Source organism: Pogona vitticeps, chromosome 2, assembly GCF_051106095.1.
Source record: "Pogona vitticeps strain Pit_001003342236 chromosome 2, PviZW2.1, whole genome shotgun sequence".
In the NCBI taxonomy this organism is placed as follows: Eukaryota; Metazoa; Chordata; class Lepidosauria; order Squamata; family Agamidae; genus Pogona; species Pogona vitticeps.
This window is the reverse complement of record NC_135784.1, coordinates 177105424-177124937: the sequence shown is the minus strand read 5'-3', so window position 1 is coordinate 177124937 and position 19514 is coordinate 177105424. Positions and strand designations below refer to the sequence as shown.

Genomic DNA, 19514 nt, shown 5'->3' with positions numbered 1-19514 from the left:
GAATAAAGAAGTATTAGTAACTTCACAGCAGAATGAAAGGTAGGATTTTTTTAATAAGTAGTATGGTTAGTAATGGTCTGGTACTGTATTTAGGGCTTCCTCGGGATTTCGCGTCACATCGACATTCTGCAATAAGAGAACGAAAACAGTTTTGAGATGACTCCAACACGGCCTGAAGAAATATGACAAGAGAGAAAACCATATTCCATCCACAAATCAGTGTTGTCAGATGGCAAGAGAATTAGATTTACAGCTGATTTTTAAAGTCTGATGAACCCACAGGGCACTTTGGTTCTACAGTGGGGTCTTGACTTAAGAACAAATTGAGTTAAGAACATTTTGACTTAAGAACTGCTCTCATAGGAAAATATTGACTTGACTTAAGTACTTAGATTTGAGTTAAGAACTGAAAAAAACCCACGTGGGAGGCAGGGAAAGTGCAAAATTTGAACTTTCGGTTAACTGTTGGCCAGTGAAAAGGGTGCCTGTCTGCTTCCTCACTCCTCCCAGCGTTTAGAGAGTGGATTGGGAGTCTTCAGACTGCCTGGTACTGCCTGGGCTGTATTTTCCCTGCCTTCCCTGAACCTTTCTTGACCTAAGAAAAAAAGAAACAAAATATCCCCCTCTAGTGGTCGAAGGCGGAATAGCAGCTTCCCATTAGTTTCTATGGACGGAAAAGAGCAGATATGGATCAAATGGTTTTCAATGCATTCCTATGGGAAATGCAGATTTGACTAGAGAACTTTTTGACTTGAGAACCGCCTTCCAATACGGATTAAGTTCTCAAGTCAAGACCCCACTGTATTGCTTATTCTCATATGAAGCCACTGGATCATGAGTTGAATACTCTTCTCTCTTTGCGCTCTCTCTCTCTCTCTCTCTCTCTCTCGTCACTTTCTCATGTATATCATGAGTTGTCAGGCACAGTCTGGCCTGGTCCTTTGTTTTACTTCATCTCCTAGTGGGAAAAATCCTGTCTATTCAAAACTTGGGTAGTTCCCAAAGCTATCAGCTAAGTTAGCAAATGGACTTAGATACACAGCAAGACAAACCGATTAAGGTCAGAAGTGACAGAATTAGGTAAACAAGCCAGTTGGAGTTAGGGAGGTTTTTACCTGATGGCCAAACAGGCAAAGGGGAGAGGAGCGCCCCAGATCTTTCCAGCAAGGTTGCTTGGTTGGTTCGGGGCTTGCCATTGGCACGGTGCGGAAGTGCCGGTACAAGGGGGCCTGGCTAGCTTTATAGGAAAGATGCTGAGGGTGTGGGGGGAGATAAGAGGAAGAGATGCAGGTGAGCTTGAACAAGGCCATCATTTCTGTTGGGGGTCACCCACAGAGCAAAGTGAACAAGCTGAGTGATGTTGGCGCTGATGTGCTTTGCTAGGAGTACTTTGGAGAAGCAAAGCCTGTAGCATCCAACAGAAGGTCACCTAGAGGCTGCTTTATAGCATGCCAGTAGTATCTGGAACTAGTGCCATCATAGCTAGTGTGCTTTACAGTGGACCCTCTGCAGACAATTCCATGACATCTTGTCCAACACAGCTGGAATCTTCCTTACCTTTGGACGTTCCCGGTGTGTATTCACAGCCTCAATATTCAGGAAGATGGATTCCACCTCACAGCCTGTTCCCAAAAGGACAAGCTTGCTGTTACCAAATGCGGGAGGGAAGCCCCAAACACTTACTCTCCACTTGTGCTTTTAACAGGTCATGTTTGTCTCAAGGCTAAGCGCTGGGATCTAACAAGCTGCTAGTCTGAAATGCCCAGTGGGGCACTGAGTGAGTGGCATTGAGCTGCCTATTTCCTTTAGAGAAGGAGTCTAGAATGCCACCACAGCAATTATTGCTGGTGGGGTGCTTATTACTACTTATTAATAAACAGGAAGACAGGTTCCCTCCTGAATAGAGACAGGTTAATGCAACAATTGAGAAGGAGATCAGTAAGATGATTTTATCAGCCACAGCAAGTGATCAAATTCTCTTCTTCCAGTCTCCTACATGTCCATAATGTGTGTGTGTGAGCATCATTAAATTATTACATGAGTGCTTAATGCCCCGCAGTAAAAATGGAGGAAGGTATATGCTGAAACTTAGGGAAGAGTAAACTGCCAGAAACTGCATTCTACTGTGTAGAAACCAGCGTTTTGAACAGGAGACATAGATAAGTGGGGTGCTGGGTATTTTCAGGCATATACTAGGGAGCCATGGCATTATCACAGTTCCTGAGTGGATGACTCCGGATGCCTCTCCTTGGAGGAAGAGGTCTCTTGTTCTACTGTACTGGATTGAGACACTCACCGTAGGCCACAGGTGTGAGCTTGAGAACAGTATGAAGTGGACATTTGAGGTAAGGCAACTCCTCTGGGTGGGAAAAGAATGGAAAAGTGAGACAAAGGAACATAAGCAGGGGATCTAAAAACACCCGCCACCACTTCCCACCATAGGCATCCCCTTCTAGAAGGAGTCTAGAATGCTACTATGGCAGTCATTGCTAGTGCTTATTACACAGGTGGACATAACAAGGGTACAGCCATCTGGGGGTTGAACCACCCCCTGGGGCTGGACCATCCACTCACCTTTCTGCTGCTGCGGCTCCACACTCCCTCCCAATTGCTTCGGACCTTGCAGTCGACTACCCACTCGTCAGCCTGGCAGGGAGGCTCATCTTCCCTCCTGCTGGGAGTGGCTAGTTGAGCGTGGAGCCGGCTGCACCAGTGGATGGGTGAGTGGACAGTCCAACCCCGGGGGCTGGACCCTCGTTATAGCCACCTGTGCGGGGGGGGGATTCGTATATAAATACCTCCATCTCTACGATTTATTAAAGAGATAATTCCTTCCTGAGTGTATATAGATTAATGCACCCGTTGGGAAGAAAGATCAGTAAAATCATTTGGGCAGTCAAAATAGTACAAGGCTAGGGAGCCTCCGGATGGTCTTCCAGATGTTGGCTCCCAGTCAGCCCTGGCCAGCATAGCCAAGGAGGAGGGATGGGGGGGGGCTTTCAGTCCAAAGCTCTGATTACATGTAGGGGGTGCTATGCACTGCCCAGCCCTGTCTAGTGGGTATCTTTGAGGAGTACATTGTTAGACAAAATCCCATTACTTTGCAGCAATGAATGTTAAGGGGAAGGAGATATTTGTAGAATATCCCACCCTCCAATAAACGCAGGGGAGGCCAGTGCAAACTGCTGACTTGGCTGCCAAACATGGGCATTCCTGTGTGTACAGGATCCAGATTGGAATGCAGAGCTGGACAGGGAGAAGGATGTGTGACTGCAAATGCAGAGCCGTAGATTCTGATACCTGCACTCTTGTCCAGGAAGTAGGCAAGGAGGCAGCGCATGACAGCTTGGTGGCAGATCACCAGCACGTTCTCTTGTCTCTCCAGCTCCATTATGACAGGCTCCAACCGCTGCACCAGATCTTCATATGACTGAACAGGCAGAAGGAAGAAGACATTTTAGAGAGTCCCTTCCTGCAGGTTTGGGAAGTTCTGCGTGTCACTCCTCTGAGAAGTGGTGAACTTTCTCTTCCTAGCCAAACTTGGTGTTTAAATATCTTGTGATTAGCCTATGAGACTCCACAATTCCATCCCCCTGCATTAGGTCTGCCCAGTCCCCAAATCGCACATCATTGGTCATTTGTTACCTCTCCTTTAGGATAGCGGTACCGATATTTGTCTTGGTCTCTTAGGGCAAATTCTTGGGGATGGTAGACTTGGATCTCTTCGTAAGTCATCTCCTCACACACACCCTGAAAAACAGGACAAGTGAGTTGAGGGGCATGAAACAGACCTTTGGCCTAGTATGTTGCTCAAAGGAGTATGTTAGGGTAGGATGACTCAGTTCTATCACTTTGGGGAAGAGAAGGATGAGGAAGGGATGTTAGAAATGGAAGCCAAGGCTCTCAGTACAGAGCAAGTTAGGAAAAGAGAGAGAGAGAGAGAGAGGTGAGACTACTTAAGTTCTATCTCCCATTTTGATGAGTAGGGCTGAGCACTATTGGGTGATGGTTCTCACCGCGTCTATCTCGTTCAGCGCTTTCCATTGCTCGTAGGGCACATGCAGTGCTTCTGCTGTCTCTATGGTGCGTTTCATGTGGCTCGTCCATACCTTGAGGTCACAGATGAACTGGGAACGTATGAAGCTGGCCAAAGCACAGGCGTACTGCCAGGCAGAAAGAGTGAAAGAGAACAGAAAGTAGAGAAACCATTGAGGGATGCATCATGATGCAACCAAAGGGATTGTGTATATTGACTCCAGATCAAGGATGGAGCTGTTCCCCCTTCAAAGGAACTACTGGAAAGAAAAAAAAAGCTACTGTGGGAACCTTTAGGTGCTTCATAACTAGCTCAAAGTATAAACGTCCATTGGTTATGGACCTATATGAGTTCCTAGGTGGACTGGCTCACTCTCCTATTAAGCCTCTGTTGAACAAGTCTAAGACATTGTGAAGATTTGGAAGATGCTGGAAAAACTATCTCCTGCACACCAGGGGGCAAGACATTGAGCATCCCTTTCTCCTGCAGTTTGTCAAAAAGGGAGGTACAGAGTTCTGACCTTCCTGGACAGCAGTCTGGGGAAAGTTTCAGTGGAGAATATACATGGCAAGCTTTCTCCTGAGTGTCTACATTTTCCTTTGAGGTCTCTCCTCCTCCTCTCTGTTAGAGGAGGAGGAGAGACATCCAAGTACCTCGAGGAAGAAGCAAGGTCTCATTCCCCTTGTCACATGATCCTCAGACCTCACATACCAGCCTGGAGCTGTCACTGGCCGTTGATAACCAGTCCAACACTTGCAGGTTGATTTCTGGAAGCTGAAACAAGAACCAGCACTGCCCTCCTCACCGGCACCAAAAGAAGGCTGGTGGGAATTCCTAGTGCTTCTCCGGCTCTACTGTCTAGCTTCAGGCAGAGGAGATTCCTCTACCAACCTGGCTCTTGACCAGGATGTATTGAGGAGGGAGCCTGAAGGGAAATGCAGGACAAGGACTTTTGCTTCTATGGCCGAGTGGGCAGCCTCTTAAGGCACTTTACTGATGTACTGTGATGCGGCTGGTAAAGGCAAAGGGGGACTCCTCAGTAAGGATAAATCACAGCCTGCTTAGCTTGGAGTGGGGTGCTTATTGGAGGGCACTGCATATCCATACTATATGTTAAAAATCCACTTTTCTGACTTTTGACCAGGTGCTCCTTTCAGTAAGTTGCGTTCTTGGGCTTTTCTCCTATGCTGTACCTGTTTGCCACGCTCAGACAGTCCAGAGTCACCCCCAATGCGTCCTTGCAGATTGAGCTCACTCTCCCCATGCCGGGTGAGGTAAATGGACCGGGGCGTTACGTGAATATTCATCAAGTAATAGACAGTACGGCTCTGGACATGGTCCTGGACCCGGTTTACCAAGTATCGACTGCCAACGTTGAAGATCTTGATGTAGGATAGGGAGCTGTGGGGAAAAGGGGAACAGGATTTTTTTTAGTGTAGGGGTGGGTGGATGAGGGAGCATTCTGCCACCAAATCCAAACTCTTTCTTTGACCTTATTTCACATTTTGGGTCTATTTGCACAATTCTGTCATCATATGACCTGTTCAGATGATACATGGGAAACATCATGAGCATTGAAGAAACCATTTTGCAAATACTGAGTTTTAGTATGTGCAGTGATGACGGCAGCTCGAATACCTTCGTTAAAAAACTAGCACTAATAATCACATTTGACGGTGGATTTGGTATAGAGAAGCTGGTGTGGGGAAAAGGGTTTATTAACCCTTTCTTCACTTGCATTTTATGGATTTTGTTTTCTCTCTGTGTGTGTATGTGTGTGTGTGTGTGTGTTTGTGTTTGTGTGTGTCTCCACAGCAGGCTCCAACTCTGGGTTTATCTGAATGTTGGATCTTTAGGATGGAGTGGAGGAGAAGGTGCTTAAGGAGGGGAATGGAAGTAAAGAAAGCATCCCTTGATCTGGAGCAAAGTAAATTTCTCCACTCAGAAGTCACCCATACAGTTCAAAGTTGTTTGTCATTCAGCACGGTGATGCTGGTACTGTGTACCCCTTGTGTACCCCTTTGTCCGTCATGTCTAGAAGTGAATCCCTCTAATACACTTCCGTGTGCCGCATGGCTGGTACTATGAGGGGATGGGGCTGAGACAGTTGGTATGTGAGAAAGGATATACCATATATGATGGGCATTAGGCTAGTTCCATATAGATATAATGGGCACCATAAGAAAGGACTAGACAGAAGTATTGTATTTAACCATGACCTCGTCTTGGGGTTTTTTGGCTAAGAAAACTCTCATCATGTTTTCAGATGTCTTTTTGTAATGATGGTAAGAAACTCCTTTCTCATGAAGGAAAATGGTGAAATTGTAATATCTGTGTGGCTAAACTCAGTGTCAGTTAAAATTCAGTGTAAAGACATTGATATGTTGAATATACTGTATATGTCCCTGCCCTCTCCTTAGCAAGTCAACTATTATACAACAGTAGCAGATGAACTCCCCTTTCCCTTACCTGTCCAAATCATCATCCAGTGGCTCATAGGATTGCTGGTAACATTCAATCCTCTTGAGAAAATCCTCCACCACTTCATCACGGTTGCAGTCCTTATAGTCAGGACTGGTTAACTTCACTTGCTGCGAGTGAAGCCACATAACGCGAGAGAAATAGAGTTAGGGATATCAGAGGGGTGTTCAGCTTCCAGGCTAAAGAATGAATAAGGTCGACATCTTGAATGCTGTACTTTAAGCACAATAGAGCTAACCAGCATTTAGTCTGCTTCTGAGATCACCCTTGAAACATGCAATGTGTCTGAATGACTTGGCATCCTGATCCTGGGCAAAGAACATTTCTCTGGATACCAAAGAAAATGCAGCCAGAACTTGGAACATCTAACTATTTGGACTATAATTCCTGGAATCCTTTACTGACTGGGGATTCTGGGAGCTATGGTCCAAAATGAAAAATACGTTTTTCTCAACTGTGGCTACAAGAAGCCTATTTCCTTCATGCCCCAATCTGGGATCAGAGGGAGGGGTTTTCAGGTTAAAGTCCATGGTTTCCAGATCGGATAGATTTCTGACACTTCTCTTGAAAGGAAGCATGGTCAAGAATCTTGATCTGTGGGAAAGAGAAGAAAGGCTTTACCTTGATATTCTCCTGGATGATATCTGGGTCATCGCAGATGGATTCAATGAAGAAAACCTGTAGCAACAAAGCAGTGTGTCATGTTAGGATGAAATCAAGTAGACAACCAACCCCCAACGAAATAGTTACTGGGACTGAAAATAATACGTCCTACAGCGGCATCCATAAGAGCACCAGTATTTGCTGGGATACAGATTAGGATTCTGCCTCTTTACTCTCTGCTGTTTGCTTCCCTAAGGAAAAAGTTGAAAGCGGGAAAGGAGAGTGAACGAAGTTAGGCAAAACAAGCAGGTCTTACTTAATTCCTTAGCTAGCTTTGTTTTGCGAATGGTCTTCAGTTCACCTGCACACTCTTCTTTTGCCAGTCTGATTTCTCAGACAAAGGAGTTGCAAGGGTTATCTCTGGTTGGGCCGGGTTTTGAAATTTGAATTATAACAGAGACGCTATGCTGTTGCTTACTTTGTAGCCATTTTCCTTGGCAAACTGAAGGATGAGGGCACGCCGTTCCCGCGTCGTGTTTGTGGCATCGAAAACCTAGGCAAAAGATGAGAGGCGGACAGCTGAACTGAAGTGCCATCTGAAGCGGAGTGATAATACTGTATAGGACCCCTCTGTGGGCCTTTGTCCTCTTACCGCAACCTGACCCTCTTCCATGCTCAGATAGGTTCGAACATCCCGAAGAGCTGCAAGGGCGCACTGTCTGTTGGAGAATACAAGGAGAGGTTATAGAATTCATTGCCAGGTTCAGGTAGTAATACCAGCATTTAGATTTAATAAACCACTTTAGGGCCAACGCCAAACAACATGGCAAGTGCTGTGCGGTCTGGAGGTGCTGGGAGTCTAACCCAACATACAGTGTACGGTGATGCTTGTCAGGATGGGGATGCTGTTTTGGGGAGTTTGCAGGGCTTTACTTACACTGTCTCCATCAGCCTTATGACCGAAAAATTGGGGCTGGGTAAGGTGCTGCTGTAAATGCAGAACCTTCCTGGTCAACCAGTCAGACATGACTGACTTTATTATACTGGGTTTCTATTGTTAGTCCTGCCAACGTAGACCTGTTGACCTAATGGGATTCACACCAGTGTTCAATAGTTGTTTCATTGTGCCTCCTCTTGGTTGGGGCTAGCAGTAGAATACTGGCCAATGTACATAACTTCTCCTTCTATGTGTGGAAAGACATTCCCTTGAAATATATTAGATAGAAATATCAAAGCAAAGGTCTCTTTGCCTAGCTGTGTCAGGTGTATCCAGCCTAAGGCATGGGAACCAGGACCTTGGTTTCTCAACTGACTGCCTGAGGACGAGGACAAGATGAAGCTCCCTTTCTGACATGTCAGAGTTTTGTGGCAGCACACATCCCTGTCTTCCAGCAAAGGGGAAGAACCAGCAGATCTGTGTTGAATGTCTGGAAAGATGCAAATTATCTTCTCTGCTACTTCAAGTCATTAGGCAGAACGATCATGCTGGCCCAGTCAACTACATCCCCCACGACAACAAAGGCCACATACTGTGAGACCTCAGGTACTCAGTACCCGAGAGATAAAACATCAGCAGGGTCAGGCATCAAGGCCGACCCAATACTGAACCCACAGGCCTCACTGCTCCTTCCTTATGTCTTTCCTTTCTTGGTGCCACTGTTATTATGCCTGCCACCCGAAGATTCAGCAAGGAGCCTTGTTTTTCCACCTGGCCTTTTAGCGTTTCAGTTTAGTGAGTTTTTAGTCCCCCCCCTCCTTGCTGCTGCTTTATGCACCTGCAGTAGGTCTAGACAACAGCTTCAGTGTTGTGTGAGAAGGTCATTGCTATACCTTTCCCTCTGAGGTTAAAAAACATCCTTTAAAAAGATGACTCGGGAGAGTGGTGACATAGGGTGAGAGGGTAGAAAACCACACTATCAAAGCTGGCTAATAAACTTTTGGCCGTGGCTTTCTTCAGGCTTTGAATTTTAACAGCAGCTTGAAGCCTTGATGGCCAAGAGTAAAGGCAGTGTCACATCTATGATCCAACCCTGTGGTAATCTGCTACGTACAGAAGTGGTACGAGGACAGATGGACCTGGGATTTTTAAGAGATTTTACTGAGTTATAATGATATAATACACACTCTACACTTTAAAAATTATTATTAGTTTTCATGTGCTTTTTCTTCCAGTCAGTATGGGGGAGGGTGCATGGCTGTTTTCCCCACTTTTCTTCACAGGAGTGAGGTAGGTCAGGCTGAAGGTGACCTTGTGACTTTTATGCTTGCAAGGGGACTTCAAATCCCAGTCCAGTACTGTAATCATTATATCACATTAGCTGTCCCAGTAGAATCTAGTTCACCTTTTATTAAGGCCAAGCATAAACCAAAGCAGAAATAAGTCCTCTTTGTTTGAATAGCAGTGCAAACGTTTGGAATTAAATAAACATTATTTTCATCTCCTTTGGCCCATTGCAAGCAAGAAACAGGCAGAGAAGTTCTTTAAAGCCATCTGTGTGAAACAAATGCATAAAGTACACATGTGTAGGAAGCTGGACTGCACATTTTATAGGTGGCCACAAATTCTGATAGTGAATAAGGCTCTTTTAATCCACTAAATGGCTGGAAAACTAAGGCACATTGAAAGCATCAGAAGCAGACACGGCCAATATTTCTTTCTTTCAAAACAGAATAGCTCAGGGATGAGGGAGGGAAAAAAGACACAAGAAAGTATTATATTAAAAGTACAGGTATTAGTGGCTGAGGATAAAAGCCAGCCTGAAGAATAGCCAACGCATTTGAGAACCATTGTAAATACACCCTTGTGAGGCCTTCTTTCCTCACAGCCATGGGCTTTAGCTTAGAAGGCTGCTGGCCCTCTTCTGTAATAAATATTCTGTATTTATATGAATGTAATTTATAGGGTCACCATAAGTCTTGATGACAAGTAACAAATGTACTGAACTCATACAGCCATACAGTATATATCTAGCTAAGTCTGTTTTGTTAAATTACCACGTTACCCCAACATAAAACATGTGATCCCCAAATAATATTTGTACTGTATCACTAAAAATTCTAGAGACACGAAAAGTTTTGTTATATTAGCTGTTTTTCTAAAAAGTAGCTGATGACAATGAGAAAAATTAAATGAACAGTCTAGGCTTCTCTAAATACCTTAACCCTGATCATGGGGAGCCATACTTTCTCTACCCCCACTCTGCCAAATGTACTTCATGGAGATCCCTCTGCTGCTCACTATAACATGTTTTACAATATTTCCATGATGAAGGAAACCATTATTGAACATGGTGACACTTTTCTTGACTAGTCTGGCAAAACTGACAGTGTTTTGGCAAGCGTGATAATACCAAATGCACACGCGCGCGTGAGCGCGCGTGCACACACACACCCCTGATACATTTGTTTACCCTGATTTTTCCCTCTCCTTTTTTTTCACCTAATATCTCTTATATAAATAAATGCTGATTGTAATGCATATTACCTCTTCTGTTTCACAATCATCCTGCCAAATTCCAAATTCTTGGAATTTTCCTCCCAGTATTTGGAGGAGGGCTCCAGATGTCATTGAATGGGATGATGAAAGATCAAAATATGTGCGCAAACACAGAGACATAATACATAAAGGTGTGTTGTTGCAGCATGTGCTGTGTGTACAAAACACTATGCTGCCTCATTTCCCTTCCCCCACACCTCTGTGGATAGCCTTGATCTTTATGCTCAAGCAGAAAGAAGGGCCAAAATAATTATTTCACATTTTTTTTCTGATGGCAGTGATGGAACTACTGTACAATTATCATAATTTTGAGATTTAAAATTAATGCTTAGTTTGCCTGCTTTTAAGCATTAAAGGGATCTCCTATAGGTTTGGAATGGTTGAGGGACGGGGTTGGTTTAAGAGAATATGGCTGCAGTCTTAGGCACATTTACTTAGAACCAAAGTCGGCTGAATTCAGCATCTCTTACTAGTGAGTACAAAGGCATAGGATTGTGCATGCTGCAAATAAACTACAGTACATGTAGGTAAGCAGACTACATGACCTTTCTGCACAAATACCTGGACCACCTTGATAGAAATGGTATTTACACGAGTTAAAAGAATAAAATGACTTTTGGGGTAAGAAAAATGACAAACATGCATGCAGTTGTTCACAAGGACTGATTGCATACATGTGTATCTTGCTGTTATCTGTGTGCAGCAAAACACTAGAATGGGCAATTGTGACACATCTTTATCTAACATGTGGGTTCCATGCTTGTCCTATGGCAACCTTCCTGGATGCAAAACCTGGAAGAGGTCACGTCCCATCTCCCACAAAGAAGACAAATCTTTCCCAAGCAGAACAAAAATCTTCAAAACTGAGTAATCTGAACTGTAGCTGCTCTGGAACCAACAACAGTATCTACCTCAAGGGTTTCCCATGCTGGACATGGTCTTATGACTTTAAAGAAAATCTGAATTTTCATATTTCTAGGGAGCAAATTCAGTCAGACAAGACTTTTTGATTAAAATCTTAGTTTTTGCATATTAGATGATGTATCCTGCCTTTTCTCATGGGAACACAGGAAGATGCCTTATACTGAGTTATATCACTGATCCTCTTAACTAAACAACAAATCTATGCCAGTGGTTCGCAACCTTGTGTCCCCAGATGTTCTTGGACTACAACTCCCAAAAATCCTGGCCATCACATCTAGTGGTGAAGGCTTCTGGGAGGTTTAGTCCAAGAATATCTGGGGACCGAAGGCTGGGAACCATTGGTCTCTACACTAATTGGTAGAAGCTCCCCAGGGAGAGCTTTTTACCAGGCCTGCTGAGAATTGCCAAAGACTGAACCTGGGGCTTTTTCCATGAAAAGCACATGTGGTACCACTGAGTGACTGCCCAAAGGCTTTAGGGTACATAAGGGTTCCCTCCAACAAACATTTAAGAAAGAGAAAAATCTGGGTGAAGGTGACAGATTGCATGGAGTCAACCAGTGACATTTGCAGTAGAAAGGGGAATTTACACCCACATCTTTTCTAGTCCGATATTTTATATGCTATTATATGGTTAGGAAGACTGGAAGTGTTATTTAAGATCCACCACCCAGAATCTGATATAAATGAAAGATACACACTTACAATCAAGGAATTCCAGGCTTGTTGTTGTTCTGAATACCAGAATCAAATAGATCTCACAATTCCTCTGCCCAAAGATTCACTCTGTATTAATCCATTTCAGTAATTCATTTCAGCTTTAAAATTGTGAGAAGAGGCAAGTGACCTTAGTGCGGCTATTTTTAAAATAATCGGGAGTGAGAAATCCTCGCCAGGATGATGCAAATTACTCCAAGATATATTAATAAATCAAATTCTACTTTTTGCCCTTCCTTTGCACCACACCACATATGCTTTCGGAGCTCATCTCTTGCATAGGTATCTTTCCCCACTGGACGGTGGTACTTTCAGTTTCTCCTATGTACTTGTCCATTCTCGGAAAGTGTCTCACCTCCTGATCCGCATGGCCTCCTCGTTGTCAGGTCTGAAAAACTCGTAATTCTTGTAGGTCTGGACAGCTTCACGGCGATATTGCCCAACATTGAACACTGGGGAGATGAAGACAAGGATGGCCCGGGATTTTCAGGGAGTTTCCTCAAAAGATTCCCCACCTCATCGCCACTCAAGGCTCCCCCTCTGCCACCTTACCTTTAGTGGGGATCCCAATCCAGTTGAGGTAGCGGGTGAGCTTTTTAGAGATGTATGTTTTCCCACGAGCTGGCAACCCCACCATGATCACCATGGTCGGTGAATTGGTGAACTGTGGCACAGAAGCTATTGAGAGGCAAAAAGATCAACAGATGCTGTTCCTTATTCAGGGGAAGAAAGGTTCTAAGACCGGAGGGTACCCATCAAAACCTTGAAGGCAGGCAGAAGTGGAGGGTGAACCTGTGCCCTGCTTTGGTCATCTCACCTTTCCCCTGCTTTAGTGGCATAGCTTTTGAGGGATGGGTGGGAACAGAGCACCGGGAGATCTTGCGACAAAGCTAGGTGTTATCTTCCTAGCCTCCATCCTGCAATTACTCAGAAGACTACTTGGGAAATAATGATCTGGTATCTTTCCCCACAATGTCAGTGGAACTGGGTCACAGACTAAGCATGTGAATTAATGGCCTGCACACAGGATTGCATTGATGGTTCCTTTAAACCAAAACATTATTCCCAGAGGAAGGCGGTCCCTCTGGCCCAGTGCCACATTTACACTATCTAAGTAAAGTACTGTACAGATGAAGGCCTCAGATTGTGATGTCCCTCTAAAAATTAAAAGCAAACGAAGGTTAATGTTTTGATAAATCTATGAGGCCTCTTAAAGTGGACATGACTTAGAGCCTCAGTAGGTTTTGTTCAAGCCCTGCTCAGGCCTGATGCTGTAAAAAGCCCCAACCCTAGCTTTCCTCAGGGAGAAAGAGACCCCGTCTTGAGCAGAACTGACACTCACATCCCCTCCGTTGCTGCAGGCGCTTGCTGGTGCGGGGAATCCATACTTTCTGTAGGGGAGTCTGAGTGAGCTCCCCAAACTCTCCAGACATCCTGCCTCCTGCCTTCCTCTTCTGCGAAACTGGACTGTCTGGCTCTTCCTGGAGGAGGCTCCGGATTATGGTGTGTCATGTGTTTGTGCATGCAAGTAAGCGAGGTTCAGCGTGGGACAGTGTGGCCATTGAACTCCCACCTCTGTGTACATTACAGATAACTCGCAGATAATGTCTGCCCCAGCTTCCTTTGCTTATTCAGGAGAGAAAGTGCCCCTGCCTATCCCCTGTGGTTGCCAGCATAGGTAGCCATATCTCTTAGAAATGGAAATTCCCCTGCTTTCTCCCTGCTTTCCTGGTCTTGAGACTATGTGAAAGGCAGAGCTTAGAAGTAACTAGGTACAAAAGTGAGTTACTTCTAATTTATTCCTTTTCTAATTAGTAATTAAGGCATAACAAAGTTCCGTTATGATAGTAATACAACAAGCAGCAGTTTAGGCTCAGGGATCTCCTCCTGTCTATATTGTAGGCTTCTAATGTAGTACATACTTTTTAAATTGTTATTGTATAATTTTAAATTGTTTAAATTTACCTGTTGTCTGTGCTCTTCCTTGAAAGGTTTTGATAAAGTGTGTGACATAGTTACTTTAATTAATAACTACATAGTTTTTAAAAGTTTAATTCCTTTTGCCTTTGTGATGTAACTGCAATTGCTTTTAGGGTTTTGCTTTGCAAACTTCAAGTCCAAATGCTTTTAAAATTAATCCGGATACTGTATCAGGGCAGGAGATTGTCCAGGAATTGCTATAGTTATGTTAAGGAAAGAAATCCCATTTTCTCTACCTATGAAGTAAAATATTTCTCATTTTTCTGGCTTTATAGTAAAAAGACACTAGCCTATTTTACTTTGCAACTATTGGGACTAGAAACTTAACATTTTAAAAAAATGAACTTCCATGCAGTGTCATCACAGCAGCGCTAAACAGCCCATCTTTGCTATGTCTTCTTCACGGGAAAAATGACCACCATAGGTCAGGAATAACTTCCTGGTGAGAACTCAGAAATATCAGCTTTTTTCTTGGCTTTGTGAGATACAAGCGCATGTGTTGCTAGGATCAAGTACAGGGAGAAGGGGCAATGACCTTGAGGCAGTATTAGAAGCAGCATCACACATACCAACCAGGACACTCTGTCCAGGTCTGCATATAAGATGGACCCACGCCAAAGTGCCAGATCATGGGACAAAATGAAATGTTTCTACTTATTCTTGATGGGGTTGACTGGGGATTCTGGTTCACCTGCCAGGATTATTAGTCAAGAGACGGGCTAGTGCTGGAGTCTGACACCAGGGGGCACTGTAGGGAATGCTCAGTATGTAGTGGTTTCTCAGAGTCCATCTTAAGAAACTACTGTATGTTTCCATGTTGACAATGGACATCGGGCACATGCAATATATTGATTAGAATCTAGGATTTGAAAGGGCTTCAAAAGACAAGCAAGACATGCATTTAACTAATAAATAAATGAGATGCTAAAAGGCTTGAAACTGCAATATTTGTGATCTAATTGACTTCATAAAATTGTGTTCCCGCTCTTTCATAAAGCAACAGTAATGAAGATAAAGCTCTGCAAGGGCTGAGAAATGAGATCAAAGCAAATCATCTTATAGGAGCTCGTTAATAATTAACTTCTGCAAAATTAGTTTGCAAAAAATTTCCAGACCACCCCTTCAGAAAAAGTCCCCAATAAAACAATAAACTTTTAAAACTTTTGCAATGCTGGGTTTCTCTTTCTTCTTTTGACAGCTTTAAGACTATTTCAAAATAGTTGGTGTAAAGGCCAGTTTTTGAGCCCGGGACAAGATCTGGGCAGAAAGTCTCATAGAACAGGCAACCGGCAGAAGGCCCGGGAAATTATTCTGCACCAGTCTGAGTGGAAGAGCTGAGGCTGTCCAGAATTTATTGTTGGACATGTTTGATCACTAATATACTGTCTACTCAGAAAGGAAAACAATATCCATTGTGCAAGGCTTAGAAAAATAGCTGTTATTTTAATTTGCCTATAACTTCCAGAATCTCCCATCCAACATGGAACTTAAGTATCTTCATTTCAGCAGAGGATATTGTGCCACTTGTTTCCTTATTATAAACTTTTTGTTTATTGGTTGAATATTAATATTATTATTATTATTATTATTTATTAAATTTATATGCCGCCCACACTACCCAAAGGTCTCTGGGCGGCTTACAGCATTTAAAATACAATAAAGTTATGTAGCAATTAAAATACAATTAAAATATATATAAAATTGCCATCGGACCCACAGCTAATATTATTTCAGTTAAAAGCCTTCTGGAACAGGAAGGTTTTGACCTGGCGCCGAAATGTCATCAGTGTCGGCGCCAGACAAATCTCAGTCGGGAGGGCATTCCATAGTCTGGGGGCAGCTGCCGAAAAGGCCCTTTGTCTATATGTTTAATTGTTGTTGTTTCCACACTGCTCAGAGAGGCCTGTTCACTATGAGGCAGTAAATATGCCGGTAACAACAAAAACAAATTTTTGTAGCTCTGGAATTATTTCACTTAAAAGAACCTTCAATAAGCAAAATGAAAGTCCACTGTCACTAGAGTGACTACAGATCAGAGAGTGATGTTAACAGTGCAGGGTTTTTTTGCGGACTTTGGTAAGATGAAGTGGTTGTATTTAAAGGATTTTTAGTATGAATTTAAAAAATATGTCATCATTCAGTCTGAACCTATGACAGTGAGCCTGCTAAACAATCCAATAAATATCAATCAACATTTGCACATGTTATGGTCCTACAGATCAAGGCCCTTTCTACCCTTGGACAAAGGATGGCATTCATTTTTGTCAAGAAATGTGCAGTGTCATAAAAAGGCAACAAATAGCTAACTATTAAATCTGCTGTTACTATATTTTTACTGCCAAGAAAGGGGTTTGTGCGATGTTTTCTTCCTCAGGTGCCAGATACAAGTTGGTAGGCTTTGTGTTCCGTGCACTTTGGCTGAGGTGGTGAAAGAGGGGCTGTTACTCTGCCTTAGGCAACCAAATATCTTGGGGTGGCCATCATGTTAGCAACAGATTAGTATTTACTCTCTACAGTGTATTAACCCTTTTGGTTCAACGGAGGGACAGCCATTTCAAGTTGAGGCATTTAAAGCAAAATCATGTATTGTGCAGCACAACTTAGCAAATACGGTGCACATCCACAGCCTATGTCTGCAGCATTCCAGCAAACCATGCTCCCTCAGCTCTCTTCAGCTTGCTATCCCCTTGCTAGTGTGCTCAACCAAGAAATCCAACACACTTCAGTTATCGAAAGGACAAATGTTGAGAGTTTTGATGGGAGATAATAGCTAGGACGGAAGAGAGACAGATAAAGAGCCTGTGTCAGGGCAGTAGAGATCTCTTGTCAGGCTTTCCATACCTTTTCACATTAGGGATGGAGAGAATCAGACCTCTGTCTGTGGGTCCTTTCAGCAATACAGTAGGACCATGGTATCTGGAGGAAATTGGTTCCAAGACAGCCCCCCCTCCGTGGATGCTGAAAATGTGGAAGTACTGTATTGAACAAATTGCATGGTCTCTGGTGCCCTTCAGTGGACAGTTCTGGTAAGCACATCCTGTTTTTTATTTTATATTTTCAGGACATGGATAAGGGATAGTGATCCCGCAGATAGGTGGTCCTACTGTACAGAATACTATCATGGGAAGGTCTGACCATGGCACTATGCCGCTTGAGACAGAACAGCAAATGGCACCCACACATCTTATTCAAGTTGCATCGTACCCAAAGCTAGATGTGTTATTTATCACATGAAGGCATGAAATCCCAGAAGACGCTCTCCATACACCTGGCAGTAAAAATATAGTAATAATAAAACAACTAACAATGTGCTGCCCTTTCGTAATACCTCAGATCATGAAGCACCTGCCTCATCTTTCCTCGTGGTAGTGCTAGTCCTGGGAAGAGAACATTTTGTCCATTCTTAAACTGATTCTACCCGCCCTCCCCATTATATTTCCCCCTAGATTACTAGCTATCAGCCCAACTGCTGCCCACTTGGGAATGCCCCCTACCTGGGATTTTGACTGGCTTTTCCTCCATTGCTGCTCAGCCTCCCCTGTTTGTTAGAAGTCATAGCATGGGGGGGGGGATCTGCAGTGTCACTATGGAGAGGAGGGCTTTCCTTGGGGTCATGTTGCCTGCTGGGGTGTCATTCAAGGCAGCTGCTGAGTTAGAGGCAAAACAATCCAGGGAGTCTTTCCAAAAGGAGCCACGTGGCTGTCCCAGAAAGGTCAGCACTAATATTATCCCTGCAGCTGGAGAAAGGAGCAGAAGGAGGTGCTGGCTTAAAGAAAGAAGGCAGGAAGGTCTTGCTGGCTGGCTCAAAAGTGCAGGGGGCTGCAGGTGCCTGCCAGTCTAAACTTAAACATCCCTGGGAAAAAAAGAGCAGCTTTTCAAAGTTGACCTTGGGAAAGTGCCTTTGAGATTTCTGGCTTTGGAATCCCATTATGAGCTTAGGGATTCTGGGAATGGTAGTCCAAAAAGTAACTTTTCCAACCTTTGATTTTAGTTGGCTTAGTTTATCTTCAGAGCTGGTGCCCCTTGTAGCAGTGGCCAAACGTCATTTATTTTTCAGAAGTGAGCATTAGGGTCAAACTGGACATGGCATAGAAGAAGCATGATTGTATTTCTTGGTGGATTTTTAAAAATCTGAAATGCAGTGGGGGTGGGTTGCATTGGCATAAACAGGATCATGGGAGAAATGGGCTAAGCTGTCCCACTCCTTACACATATAACTTTTTTTCCAGCTGGAATCCCGCCTGCTTTAACATGATTCTTTTTAGCCCATCTGAAGAGAGAGAGAAAACTTGAATAAGGGTGCTTAATGAGAATGCCAGTACAACCATCTGCTTCCTCCTTGATTGATGGTACTGGTAGTCCAGATGTCACCATCTTTCATTCATCCATGTTTTCATTTCATTTCTTTCACCTTTCTTGCATTTGTTTTTAAAAAATTAAGGAATAAAAGGTGGCCTATCTACATAATGAATCTCAATTCATAGTGCCAGTCTTCCCTATAGTTTGGGAGTAGCCCTGTTTTTCTCTCAACAATTTCTGTGGGGAGGGAGTAATTTGATCAGGGAGAGAGCGGTGAGCTTTTCTCCAGTACCACTGCACCCATTTCATTCACCCTGGCTTTCTGCATATGCTTGCAAGCAAATGTTGGAGGATCTGACAAATGCCATTCTATGACACATCTAAATGTTGGAGAAGGGGACGGCAGAGGATGAGATGGTTGGCCAGTGTCATTGAAACGATCAACATGAAATTGACCCAACTCCAGGAGGCAGTGAAAGACAGGATGGCCTGGCGTGCTCTGGTCCATGGGGTCATGAAGACTCAGCCGCGGCTTAACGATTAAGCAACAACAAAAATCAGGCCAGAGAGAGTATTTTGGCACCTTAAAGACCAAATGGTATACTATAATGTTAGCCTTTTCGGATTAAGTCCCCTTCCTCAGACATAAGAGTGAGACTTGTCATATTGGCCAAGTGTGGGACACAGAGACAATGGTTTGTTGAACAGGACACTGAAAGTGAAACTTAGCCTCATGTACTAACTAAAGCACTGATAACTTGTTGACAAAAAATAAACTCCGAACTCCATATTCAGTTAATACTTTTACAAAACAGCCAAATTGGTATAAAATGAGTGTGCATAAATATTTGGCTTAGTATTATAATAGGATCGGGGAGATGCAGGTTCTGCTGTACCATGCAAAGGGTTGAAGACCCAGTCACCCATCAGTGTAAACGTCTGCATTTTCCTAGGATATGACAGAGACCTTTCTTTGAGG

General features: G+C 43.7%; 1 protein-coding gene across 4 annotated transcripts; it reads right to left on the bottom strand.

Moving 5' to 3' along the window:
• Positions 1-21: 21 nt before the first annotated feature.
• Positions 22-17935, bottom strand: PFKFB1 (6-phosphofructo-2-kinase/fructose-2,6-biphosphatase 1). Of its 4 annotated transcripts, none has more exons than XM_072991375.2 (15): positions 17731-17929; positions 12809-12934; positions 12612-12708; positions 7773-7839; positions 7599-7673; positions 7139-7195; positions 6506-6627; positions 5230-5437; positions 4017-4163; positions 3646-3750; positions 3301-3430; positions 2297-2359; positions 1558-1622; positions 1116-1253; positions 22-126 (listed from the first exon to the last, which is right to left on the bottom strand). In XM_072991375.2, the coding sequence occupies exons 1-15, from the start codon at positions 17756-17758 to the stop codon at positions 67-69; spliced, it is 1488 nt and encodes a 495-aa protein (XP_072847476.2). In that variant the 5' UTR covers positions 17759-17929; the 3' UTR covers positions 22-66. The 4 variants fall into 4 exon arrangements, with proteins under 4 accessions (XP_072847476.2, XP_072847475.2, XP_072847478.2 ...); XM_072991374.2 differs by lacking the exon at positions 17731-17929 and adding an exon at positions 13599-14691; XM_072991377.2 differs by lacking the exon at positions 1116-1253 and having other exon boundaries at positions 17731-17935.
• Between the last annotated feature and the right edge of the window lie 1579 nt (positions 17936-19514).